This window comes from Cynara cardunculus, assembly GCF_001531365.2.
Source record: "Cynara cardunculus var. scolymus isolate 2C chromosome LG 10, CcrdV1, whole genome shotgun sequence".
Lineage (NCBI taxonomy): Eukaryota > Viridiplantae > Streptophyta > Magnoliopsida > Asterales > Asteraceae > Cynara > Cynara cardunculus.
Window position 1 is genome coordinate 26,830,016 of NC_037537.1, and position 13,373 is coordinate 26,843,388.

General features: G+C 34.6%; 1 protein-coding gene across 1 annotated transcript; it reads left to right on the forward strand.

Moving 5' to 3' along the window:
• Positions 1–3,817: 3,817 nt before the first annotated feature.
• LOC112519345 (coatomer subunit delta-like) lies at positions 3,818–11,533 on the forward strand. Its single transcript, XM_025127405.1, has 12 exons — positions 3,818–3,905; positions 4,001–4,059; positions 4,219–4,258; positions 5,342–5,565; positions 6,223–6,465; positions 6,567–6,753; positions 6,908–7,212; positions 8,986–9,178; positions 9,268–9,421; positions 10,236–10,298; positions 10,405–10,501; positions 11,212–11,533. Exons 2-12 carry the CDS (start codon positions 4,057–4,059, stop codon positions 11,299–11,301), a joined length of 1,599 nt encoding a protein of 532 aa, XP_024983173.1. The 5' UTR covers positions 3,818–3,905; positions 4,001–4,056; the 3' UTR covers positions 11,302–11,533.
• Positions 11,534–13,373: the final 1,840 nt, after the last annotated feature.

Consider the following 13,373-nt stretch of genomic DNA (forward strand, 5'->3'; position numbering starts at 1 on the left):
AATATTAATAATGTATAAGTTTTATTAATGTTTATTTATATTTTATAATAAATAATAATAATAATATTAATAAGCGTTATAATTGAAAAAAATGATAATAAACTATCAAAACGTTACTACAAGTATTGTTTGAATAAGTTAGCTTATAAACTAACTTATGTTCATCCAAACATGATTTGTAATTGATTATATTTGTGTTTTATAAACCAAATCTAATTTGTAAGTTATATAAATTGATTTGGGATCATATGAGACCAAAGCTTTTTTGTGAGACCCGTAAGACTAATTCTCAACCGTTGGATTAGATCTACAATCTCAACATTCTTGATCATAAAATTGCCACGAGATTTATCAATAATTACAAAATTGTCATCATGTAACTTTAGACCATTAGATCATTGCTTATAAAGTTGATCAGTGAACATAAGTTGGTCTCACGGGTCTTACAAAAAACCCTACGAACCCAACCCTATATAAATTAGTCTATATATAACTTGAAGAGGGTTGTAGTGGTTGACGAAGACGTTTCAACTTTGTTGCATATTTTTGATGATGGATTATTTCCGTTATTCCACTACGACACTTCAAATAATTGATGCGATTGGTGGTGGGAAAAACTGGTCCAATTTTTCAATTCCATTTACACATTTTATTTTAATTTAAAAGCAAATTTATTGAAATAAATGTTGTAAAAATAAATAAATGATGCCATCCATATTGCCATTGTTTTCGAGGAGAAAAAGTACAAACTATTATATTTATATATATATAGAGAGAGAGAGAGAGAGAGAGAGAGAGAGAGAGAGAAGGGGATTTGGTTTACGTGAGACCAACCTGTTTTCATTAGACCACTTTTTTACACTTGAAATTTTACAGCAAAACGCTATGAAAGTAAGAAAAAAGCCGAATCTTCAAAACAAAAACATTGTGAAGGTTACTTTCACAGCGTTTTGTTGTGAAGTTTCAAGTGTAAAAAAGTGGTCTCACGGGTCTCACAAAAACAACCTGGTCTCACGTGATCTCAAGTCTCTCTCTCTCTCTCTCTGTATATATATATTTCACTTTATACACACACAAAAACAATTTATCTACCACAAATAATAAACTGGTTTTTTTGGCATTTGGAATTTTGGGTAGCACGGATATGTCAACTTGTACATTAAAATAGAGAAAAGAGAAGAAAGATTCTAAAAATCTCTAAATTTAAAGAAATCTCAAAAGAACGAGAAAAATTATTATTTTAATACTTTCCATCAATAAAAGGTGTTGAAAATAAATGTTTACGAAATAAAAATAATATTTTATTAAATATATTAAATATTTTAATAATATAATTAATATTAAAATTGTTAAAATAAAATATCTGTTGAAATTAAATGTAATTTTTTTTAAATCTTAACTTTTTAACTCCCCAATAAATTTTCTTCTAATACTCTATTTCAGAAAATATAATACAACTATCTAAGATATTTTAATATTATTAAAAAAATATTGATATAGACTTTTTGCCACTTTAAATTTTAATCTAATTTATTATTTTTTTCATTTTTCCAGAGGTTTGTTGCCTTGGAATAAAACTTTTTACCTCCCAAATAATTTTTATTTTGATGCCACTTGATTAGGAATAGTGATTTGCCCCGATTTGGTGGGAACCCAGTTCACCAAACTTGAACGGGGATAAAAATTCCCCGCTAAAACAGGTGCCGGGGCTGGGGTCAGGGATCCCCAACAGAATCAAAATAAAGGATACTATTTATGGGGTTTGACCGAAGGGTTTACCGGGGATTGCTAGAGATTTGACCAGGGACGAGATGAAAATTTCCATACACGGCGGGAACCGGGGCCGGGGGATGATACTACAAACTAGGGGTTGGGGCCAAGAATTACAACCCCCCCCCCCCCCCCCCCCCCCCCCCCTTTACCATGCCTACACTTGATGTCCATGGCCACCTCATCATTACCATTGCGGGACGATTTTGTTAAGAGCCAACATTCTAACTTACTTTATTGAGTAAGACTGTAGTCCATTAAAACGGTATTGTATATAACAATTTATCCAGTAAATGCTTATCGGATAAGACGCTTTATTCTAATCATCTTTCCTATCGGGTAAAATTACCAACCATTGCCATGTTCGTCATACAAGGTAAATAACTCAATAAATATTAACCGGATAAATATTTAAAAACGGCCCCTAAATTATTTGTAAACTATAATTTGAAGAATTTTTGTTAGAGTTGTCTAAATTTGAAGAATTTTATCATGTCTTTCATACTTTCTCCATTTTAGAGAAGGTTAAGAAAATCTGTTAGAGATTTTTTTTTTAAATCTTCATTTTGAAAATTTTGTTAAATACATTACTAACACTTCATGAAAATATTTTAGGGATTTAAAGGGCACTTGGTTTTGAAAATGAAGATAAACTTTAGAATCCATATCCAATCCGTTATGCGAGTTGACTAATTCCAGCGCGACCGCCTGCTTAGCGGGTAACCCGAAGACTTCATATTTGAACCTTCGTGACTACAAGAAGATTTTTATTCCTGCTTGAATTTGAATATGAAGCCTCCAGACATTTAAAGTGCATTCTATTCGTTCCTTTTTGTTGGGAAATATTTTATTATCTAATACTTAGTAATAAATATTCAAATTATGCATCATTAATCATTTTTAGAGTAAACGATAAATTTGGTCTATATGATTTATTAAAAAATAACATTTTTCATACATGCAAATTTTAAATTAGAAGATGATCAACCATAAGGGTGGTGCCTGATTGGTTTGAGGTTGACTCCAAAGGTCAAAAGTACCAGGAGGTCTCAGATTCAAATTTAAAGAGAAATAAAAACCCCCTTATGGCCACGGAGGTTCAAATGCGGTGACTCCGGACTATCTGCAAAACAGATGGTCCCCCTGAGATTAGTCGGCTCGCATAACGGGTTGGATATTCAGGTTAGTCAAAAATAAAATAAAATTAGAATATGATCATTGTGCTTTGTAAAACCGTCTAGATTTGGTTCCTTCCTCTGACGTTCATTAAAAAATTATGTTTAACGAGGAACACTTTCGTCATTTAACAAATTCTTTGTATTTTATCCAAACATATTCGATTTTATGATTTTTGTTCTTGTGGTTTTCAATTAAATAAAATATAGAAAGTCAATAAAATGATGAAAGTACGCTCATTTAACGATATTTTTTAACGATCATTAGAGGAAGGGGTTAAATTCGGACCGTTTTACAAACCACGATGGTCATTTAGTAAATTTGAAATCATAGGGACAAAAAATATCATTTTTTTAAAACCGTGGGGACCAAATTTGTAGTTTACGACTTCTACTCTTATTTTTATTGCTACCCCGCTAGGCATAGCAACTGGGCGGGGATGGGGCGAGTTTTGTAATCCCCGGCCCCAGTCCCGGTCCCCGGCAAGTATGTGGATTATTATCCCGTCCCCGGTCAAATTCTAGCAATTCCCGGTCAAAACCCGGTAAAAAATATGTTTTAGTTTGAGTCTACCGGGGATCCTCGACCTCGGTTTGAGTAACATCCCCCGTCCCTGGTTTGAGTCTACCAGGGATTCCGACCCCGGGACCTATTTTAACGGGAAATCCCCGTCCCTGTTTGGATCGGATGAACCGGGTTCCCCACCGAATCGGAGCAATTCACCATCCCTGTACCCCGCCGATGCATATAAGAACACTCGTATGGTGATTATACTCAAAATTGATGAGGGGTGTAAACTAACATTACTTCATATTTTTGGGTGTGAAGTGAAATATTTTTATCGTTTGCATTTCTTCCTTCATCAAGACTTGACGACGAAAGGACATAAGTAGTGAGAGCGAAGGAAACTATCCAGTAAGCCATCGGATCTCCTGCCTGCCGGAGCAACCAACTTGAAGGTACGTTTTCACTGCCGGAGATCTACATCCTCTGGATCCGTTAATTATTCTGTTATATTTGATTCATTGCTTGATCTACACCTTCTGCTCTGTAGGTGTGCTCAAATACTTGGACTTGATTTAGTCGCCATTGAACTTCAATACTCTCAAAATGGTAATTAAATGCCACTGTATTGTTGAATTTCATACCTGTAAAGTAAATTTTGAGATTACATAAGAGTTTTGGCATCATATTTGATCTTTCGAGTTGCTAGTAAATTTAGGGTTTATGGTGCTTAGATTTGGTTGTTAATTCCATATATTTTTCTTGTAGGTTGTTCTAGCAGCCTCCATTACCAGTAAATCTGGCAAAGGTGTGTTGTTTTATTTCCCTTTAAGTTCAGATCATCTGATGTAATCGGGTGTGATTGTAATTTATAAATTTTTCGCTTGTGAAATTAAAATGTAAACCAACTATGAAGTTTTTATGTACTTATGAATGCTTTCACTCTTCTATAACCTAAATTAGTGGAAATGCGTAGAACTATTGATGACATCTCGGATCTAAGTCAGAACATGTTAATAGAAAAGAAGAACAAAAAATAACTAAGATGAATGCACAAAAAATACTTTTCATAGAACGTATTTTAGTTTTATATATCGACTTGTTAGCAGCTGAATTTCACTTGCTAAGCCAGTAACATTTTCATGCTTGGCTCAGATCAGTGAATACACCATCCCTTTTGCAGTTTGTATATGATGCTCATAGCTATTTGACACAAGGTGCGACTGACAAGGTGGTCTGCCTGCACCTCTAAGGATGAGGCAAAGACAACAACTGTCATCTATCAGTGTCTGAAAAAAATTGGATGAATACATTTTAAACACAGAAAGTCCCATTGAAAATTGTGAGAGGGGAACAAAGGTCGCCTTATAAGGGACCGAATACCTCCTTTATCAAACGTGTTTTAAAACCGCAAGTGTGGATAAAGCGGACAATATCTAGTACGGTTGACCGGGATGTTACAAAAAGGCTATGTATCATAACCACCATAAGTATGATATACCTTTTTTAAGTCATAAGGTAAGCATGCTTATTTTTCATAGGGCTTAAATCCTCAATATCTTTTGTATCTCGAGCTTAAAGCCTACAAAAGCTTGCTTTATATGATGGTCTTGTCTAGCCCTAAGCAACTTTCTAACCTAGCACCTTTATTTGTCTTGAGCCTATGATTTTGGCAGCAATGTACAAGCCTTGTGCTACAGTTATTTCACTGAAGCTGTAGTCTAGTATCTACGAGTATAAATTGTGTGTTACGTTCCATAACAAATAGGAGTTAGCACTAGCTTGTTCGCTGGTGCTCTTTTTGTTTTCTAAACTGCATTGTTGTATGTTTTATTCGCCATTCTTAATGATGCTCCCAGTCAGATGTTAACTAATAGTCGTTTTTTTACAGCACTTGTTTCAAGGCAGTTTGTTGACATGTCGCGGATTAGAATTGAGGGGCTTCTTGCAGCTTTTCCAAAGTTGGTTGGAAGTGGGAAGCAACATACCTATGTTGAGACGGAGAATGTGCGCTATGTGTACCAGCCAATTGAGAGCTTGTATCTGCTACTTGTAACGAACAAGCAAAGCAATATTCTTGAGGATCTGGATACATTGAGGCTTCTTTCTAAAGTTGTATCCTTTTTGCTGCATAACAAAATTTGATGCAACATGCACCGAGGTTTACCTAAATTTTAGAGTCTCATATAGGTCAATGCAAGGTATACATATACATGGTACTGAAATAGAGGGAGGAGAGAGGAGGTGAGAGTGGAATTAGGAGTTGACGATTGATCTTTTATCGAGGGTGATATATTTTTGCTGTCCCACTTTCACTAATTTAGAGAAGTTTCATTAGAGTAGAAAATTGGTTTAATATGGACAATAATGTATTTATCTCTTGTCAAGTTATTTATCTATTTTGTCAGTCATATAGGCTGGTTCTTTAACTTGTATGATTCCTAACCGTCTAGAGCTAGCAGAGTTTTCTGAGAAAATTGTCTCACGATGATTGACGTGTTTAGTTAATACCAGGTTTAGGTAGATCAAACTTTGTATCATTTTAGTGCAATATGTATTGTTTTTTCTCCCTTAAAGATGTGACAGTTTTTTATGATTTCTATTATTTTGATACAGTGTTCAACTTAATTATTTTTCTATACCAATGAAGAAGGGTAGTTTTCTTTAATTCAGTTCATGCATGTTGAAGTTGATGCCACAATGATGCAAACATTTTTCTATCTATCGATTTCATAAGAAGTTCATACAGATTGACTCCTTAACTATGCATAGATCCCTGAGTTTTCTGCCTCTTTAGATGAAGAAGGCGTTTGCAAGTATGCTTTTGAGCTGATTTTTGCTTTTGACGAAGTCATTTCCCTTGGGCACAAGGAGAATGTAACTGTTGCCCAGGTGAAGCAATACTGTGAGATGGAGAGTCATGAGGAGAGATTGCACAAATTGGTGTTACAGAGTAAAATCAATGAAACCAAGGATGTCATGAAGCGTAAAGCTAATGAGATCGATAAAAGCAAGGCAAGTTGATTAGGGTTCAATGAGACATTATTCTTCAATCATCATATTTTCTTTGACATCCTATTTCTGCTTTAACAAATCTTTGTGCAATTTTTCTGCAGATTGAAAGGGGAAAAATGGACAAAGGTGGCTTTTCATCTTTACAATCAATGGGTTCAATGGGTTCAATAGGAAGAATGGATAGTGGCTTTGGTAATGATACAGGTATATCCAGTGGTAATACATTTGGAAGTGGTTCTGGATTTGGATTAAGCTCTGATGTCGACTCCTTTTCAAGCAAGTCTAAAGGTTGGTGCTTGTTTTTATCTGTAATCCCATTGGAGACTTGATAATTATAGTTCTTTTTATTTCTTAGATGCCTTTCTATTTACATTCTTAATGAAATGGCTTCAAAATAAGGACCTATATAACCGATAAATAACATCTATATGTGGATCCTCAGGTCGTCCAAGTTCAGCTGTTAGTGCTCCAAGTAAAGGGATGGGTATGCAGCTAGGTAAATCACAAAGGGCAAACCAGTTCYTGGAATCACTGAAAGCTGAAGGTGAAGTGATTGTGGAAGATGTCCGACCAAGTGCTAATCCAAGCAGAGCATCTGCTCCACCACCTACTGATCCTATAACTTTGACAACTGAAGAAAAGCTCAACGTGACACTAAAGAGAGATGGTGGTGTCAGCAACTTTGATGTGCAGGGAACCTTGTCTCTTCAAATACTTAACCAGGATGATGGGCTTATCCAAGTTCAGGTTTGCATCTTACAGCTCCCTTCTTTAATCTGCATTCATGGTATCTGCATTTTCTTTTTAGCATCTATCTTTTGAAGCTGGTAAGCAATAAGCAGTTGCATCCCTTTCGGATCCTTAAAGAGGCTTGCATGTTAGATCAACCACCATGGACCACCGTGAATTCCTAGGGTGTTGAGAGGGTTAATGTTGATGAAAACTGGGTGATATGATGTTTTGTTAGTTTTCTTTATTATGCATGCAAACATGTATGTGCATAATATTATTTTAATATTAGAAGCTAGATTAACTATCAGCAGATCGATATCACCTCCTTGATGCCAATTTTGCATGTTATGTATTACACCTTCTTGATGCCAATTTTGCATGTTATGGTAACATCATGATGCAATTCTTGTTAGTTTGGAAATTTTTCGTTTCAGGGGAAATAGTATATTGTTAAATGAACTATTACTTGGGGAATTGGGGTCTTCTTTTTGGTGAAAGGACCACCATGGCTTCTCTCTTCTCGAGAATCCATTGGGATTTAGAAATATTTTGTGATGAACGTACAGTAGAGAAGGGCGGGGGATATGATTGGATCTGTACAGCATTTTTTCTGTTTGTTTGGCATTTTCTACTGGGTTAGTTTTCACATGCTATGTCGATGTTAAAGCAGATATGTGGGAGTCTGCTCTAGCCTGTGGTTAAAGTTCTGTTAGCAATTTTTTAATTTTACCCCTTAGTAGTAGTCATGTGCTAGGCAAATGATGTTCCTAATGGAGTGATTGGACCTGTAGATGACAGTAGCCCAGAAACGAAGTTGTAATTTACTCTAATTCTTTTTTATTCTTATAGATCCACCTCCAGAGAGTTGATGCTGTCTTTGTCAAACACAGAGTGACAAAACTGACTTCTGTTACTCAAATTGAGTTTCATGTTAACAAAATTCTATTTTCTTAATTGAAGGACATAAGGCGTTGCCTTTTCAGATCATACGCTTTGGCTATATACATACATAAAGAATGAAATGCTAGTTCCAAATTGTACTCACTGAGCTCATTATATTTGTTGATGAATATTACAGCTATTTTCTATGCTGTGTCATCAGGTTCCAACTCCTTTTTCTAGTGGTAAGGTACAAGCATTAGGCATTTATAGTTGCATGGTATGCTTTATGAAGTGTTATGTGTTGAAGACTTCTGTGGTAGAAGTACACGTGCATAACAATCGTAGTAGTAGTATGAAAAGGTGTCTCATCGCAAAGTGAAGGTATTATACTGTAGCAACTGTATGGTACATGTAAATGTACATCGGTAGTTGTATGGTACAAGCTGTTTTGCACTTGTAAAAAATATGTGCTTTCTCAAAATGACGTGATGCACATTGGTAGTTGTATGGTACGACTATGTGTTGGTAAATAACATTTATTTACGTTAACGGGAAGGTTTTATGCATTAAAAATGTCAAATACTCTTTTAGTTTTACCATGCAAATGTTGTAGATTCAATTATTATATTCATCAAAGCTCTGAAAAACTTCAAACTAAAAATTAGAAAAATGGGTCTAATCTTGATCATGATCCATTTGATTGGATCAGCTGGCTATCAGATCAATCTATTAGCTAATAAATTAGATCACTGATTTGATTACAAATGATAGTCACTAGGTCTTCTTGTCCAAATCCAACCCATCTCTGAGAGCACAAAGTTCTAGTTTTGAAGCTTAATGCTAAACTTTCATAGTTGTTGATTTGGATGTCCTTGGTAAAGACACATTTTTTACTTTGATTTACAGGTTGAAAGTGGGGGTAATCCAGAAATCAAATTCAAGACACATCCTAACATTAACAAGGAGTTGTTCTCCAATGAAAATATTCTGGGATCCAAGGATCCTAACCGCCCGTTTCCTGCTGGCCAGTCTGGTGATGGTCTTGGTCTCCTGAAGTGGAGATTGCAAAGCAAAGATGAGTCGGATGTGCCATTGACAAGTAAGTGTCATGTCATGTCATGCCACCTGCTTTTATCCGGGATGAATTTTATGCATGTTCTAATGCAAATTCGGAATTTCATTTATCAGTTAACTGCTGGCCCTCTGTTTCTGGAAACGAAACCTACGTTAGCATCGAGTATGAAGCTTCGTCAATGTTTGATTTACAAAATGTTGTTATTTCGGTCCCTCTTCCGGCTCTTAGAGAGGCACCAAATGTTAAGCAGATCGATGGGGAATGGAGGTAAAGTTTTCGCTTTTCTTATGATATTAGTTTGGATTTGCTGTTTTTAATGGAAGTTATAGCACTAGAACCATGTTTTCTTATTCATATGGTATTTTTCCAATTATTTTACACGGGTATAATGACGTTTCTGTAGGCATCATTCTTGTAGGTTAGATCTTACAAGAGCTTCAATAATTGAAAACTTCATCTTGACTTTGTTAGAGCTCCATTAAAAGCAATCAGCAAAGCGTAGGAAACACGAAACAGAGAGCCAAAATTAAATCTTCAAAAAAATTACGTTCAACTCCAACAACTCCATTTTGGAGATTTCAACATATATTATGTTATTAAAATATTCAATAGATTTAATGTCCCAACAAATTTTCAAATAAAATTTATGTGAAATGACGATACATTCAACTTCATTGGTGGCAGTCGCAACTTCACGTAATCTCTCTTTCAACATTTAATTTTGTAGAGTAATCCAGATTTGGAGATTTTTAATTTTTTATCCTCTCGTACTTTTTCCATTTTGGAAAAGTTTTGGAGGATCTGCTGGAGCAAAAAAAAGAGGTTAAAAACTCCAAAATCTCTATTTTCTCCATTTTGACAGCTCCTCATTTGGGATTTGTAGTTCTATTTTTTTTTTATCGTTATTGTGGTATTATTTTGCATCTGAGCGACATATCTGAGATTTTCTGAAGTAACCTGAAATAGTGATCTTGTCAAAACCTTTTCATTAGAATCGTTCTAAATATTATCATATGACCTAATAAACTGGTGCACAACAGAATTTGTCAAGAGTTCATATTGTTTCTTTTTCCAAGTGCAGGTATGACTCCAGAAACTCAATATTGGAGTGGTCTATCCTTATAATTGATGACTCAAATCGCAGGTCAGTGGATAAGTGATCTTTTTTAGTTCTTTTCTTTACTTATTTAAAGCATGGCATGACGATTTATCTTGAGATATAATTTTGTGACGTAATGAACACTATGCAGTGGGTCGATGGAGTTTGTGGTTCCTCCAGCTGATTCTTCAGCTTTCTTCCCTATTTCTGTGCGTTTCTCGGCAACAAGTACTTTCAGTGGCATGAAGGTATATATGTTTCACCGTCAAACCCTATTTAATATGGTCGATTTTTTGTTAGATAACATCTGCCCATCAGTTTTCGTTCTCTGTTTTTATTTTTCGTATTCTTTCTTAAATGGTCAATTTAACAAAGTTGCCTTAGTTCTTATTTAGTGTAACTATAGTTGTTTTCCTCGGTCAATGTAAGAAAGTTTCAAAATTTTCTATTTTCTATCCATTTTGATCGGTAGCTTGCTGATTTTTTAACATTTGATGACGTGGACAGCATGTTACCGGTTAAAATGAGTACAAAATAACAAAATTAAACCTCCATTATATTAAATAGAAAATTTTGAAACTTAGTTCTTATTTAGTTTGAATAGTTGTTTTTCTCAGTCGATGTAACAAAAATTTCAAAAAAATTATATTTTGTACCAATTTTTACCGGATGGTTTTGCAACATTCAGTGACGTGGATGCCAAGTTTATTGTCCACTTTGCCGTGACCCTTTTGTAAACGGGCTTTCATGTAATTAAATGTTACAAGATTAACGATCATTAAAAAAATCAGAACTTTGTTGTATTAAATAGAAATTTTTGAAACCTTTTTACATCAATTGAGGAAGAAAAATATTATTTGTTACAGTAAATAAGAACTAAATCAACTTAGTTGCATTTTGACCTTTTTAACTTGATGTGGATCGAAAAGTGCGTTGGGCTGATTGAGGAATGTTACAGGTTGCGAGTATTTTGCCACTAAAAGGTGGAGCTGCTCCGAAGTTTTCTCAGAGGACGCAATTGGTGACGGAAAGCTACCAAGTTGTTTGATGGAAGTTGTTATTGTAAAAGCATAACTACTTGACGGAATCCCGGATTTCAAAATCGTTGTGTTTTTGTTCGCTTTCGTATTAATCATTGTGTTGTTTTCAAACCAAAATTGAGTGCATATTGGGGAAGTAGTTGTGTATTCTGGCTCATTTCGTAGATTGATGAAACCGGTCATGGTGTTTGGAGCAAGATACCAGGAATGGCTTGCAAGGGTAAAATTGTCATTACATGTTTATTGGTTTCTTTTTTACTTTCTTTATATATCAAAATATATAATACGTACAAATTAGCAAATAAGCGCATGAATTTGTCACCAAGTTATATTTGGATATTTTTACATTTTTGCAATGCAAGTTGAAGATCAAATTTTGAATTTTTTAATTCTATCATCTCGTCTTAGATCATGTCCATTTCTATTTATAGAAAGGAGTTCAATTGAGTAACCGGAGAATGTGATGAAATATCTCATTTGTCCACTGTTCGATTTCAAGCATACGCAACAATAGTGTCTACTGAGTTTATCAGCGTTGATTTCTTACAGTCACAATTTGTCGGGATTAGTTTAGACATAGCATGGGACACCCTTCCAGAAAAAGGATTTAACTTTAGCCACTAAAGTTAAAAATCAAATATCTAGATTTAAATAGAGATGTCGTCAAGTTAGGGTCTGTTTGTTTGTAGCTTAATGAATTTAATAGGACTTACAGCTTATTCATTCAAATATACATGACTGTTTAGTAGTGACTTAATGATACGAAAAGTGGTTTATTCAGTAAGTTTGTAGGAGGAAAGCGAAGTTTAAATCTAAACTTGTCCCTTCCAATTAAAAAACCCGTTCTTTTCATCTATAAAAATACCCTCCTAAACAACCTTTCAGAAAATTCACATAGAGTTCCATGAAAGATTTAATGGAAACTCAATCAAACAACCCCTAATTAGTTTCCAGTGTTGGTGACTAAAATAAAAGATTGGCACTCTTACATGCCATGTCTTGGGCAGTCGATTCGGTGTTCCACCGGGTTCACTTCGTAACCGACATAAAAGTTGTTGTGAATGCGATAAACTCTTTGGTTGAAGACAGTTCGGAGTTGGAGGTATCATTAGCCGTAAAGGTACCATACTTCGCAACCACGAGTTCTTATCTGCCACTGCTATTAGGAGACAAACGAATAGGATGACTCATGTTCTTGTCCAGCTGTCCCGTTCTCTCTCTTATCCTCTTACATTCTCTAACTTATCGCATTATATTTCTTGTTTAATGACGATGTTTACTCCATAGGAGCCCATTAATATATTTCGACAATCTTTTATCGAAAAAAAGATCCGCAAGCTTAGACGGGTCCATCAATAACGTACGAATGTACGATGCATAATCGGTTGGGCCAGTCATGCAAACCAGTCAGGCCCAACGGATTTGGATGAAACCATTGGGGCCTTTTGTGACAGAACTTTCAGCTGGGCCTTAAAGCCCAAACAATTTGTATGTTTTTTATTTGTTTTATTTCTATTTTTTAATCAAAAATAAAATAAAATATATCATTTAGTTAATTTTATAATAAAAGTTTAAACAAATTATTTAACAATAATAAATTAAAATGAAAAATAATATTTTAATTTATAGTTAATACATAGTTTTAAAAAATTGGCACCAGTCACGACCATCAGCTCAACCGGTTATAACCACAATATTTATCACCTAACAACCAGTTATATCTAAATTCAGTTACAGGATCTGACAACATAAACAATTAATAATTCAACTGATTAATCGATTTGTCTATCTTACAGATGGCTATGAAAAATAATTAAATATATAAGTATTGAGACAATCATTCTTCATTTATTATTACAATGATTTTGCTTTCATAGACATATGAGAATAATTGTCGTCTAAATATTTTATTATTATTATATCATTTTTAATAAATGAAAATAAATAAATATGTGTGTGTGAGAGAGAGGTGAACATGTGTGTGTGTGAAAGATAGTGACAAAGAGGTCGATGTGGGCTTTTTCTCTCTATTTATCAAAAACGACAAATATATACGGAGGGTGTGTGCAATTGGGTTTTT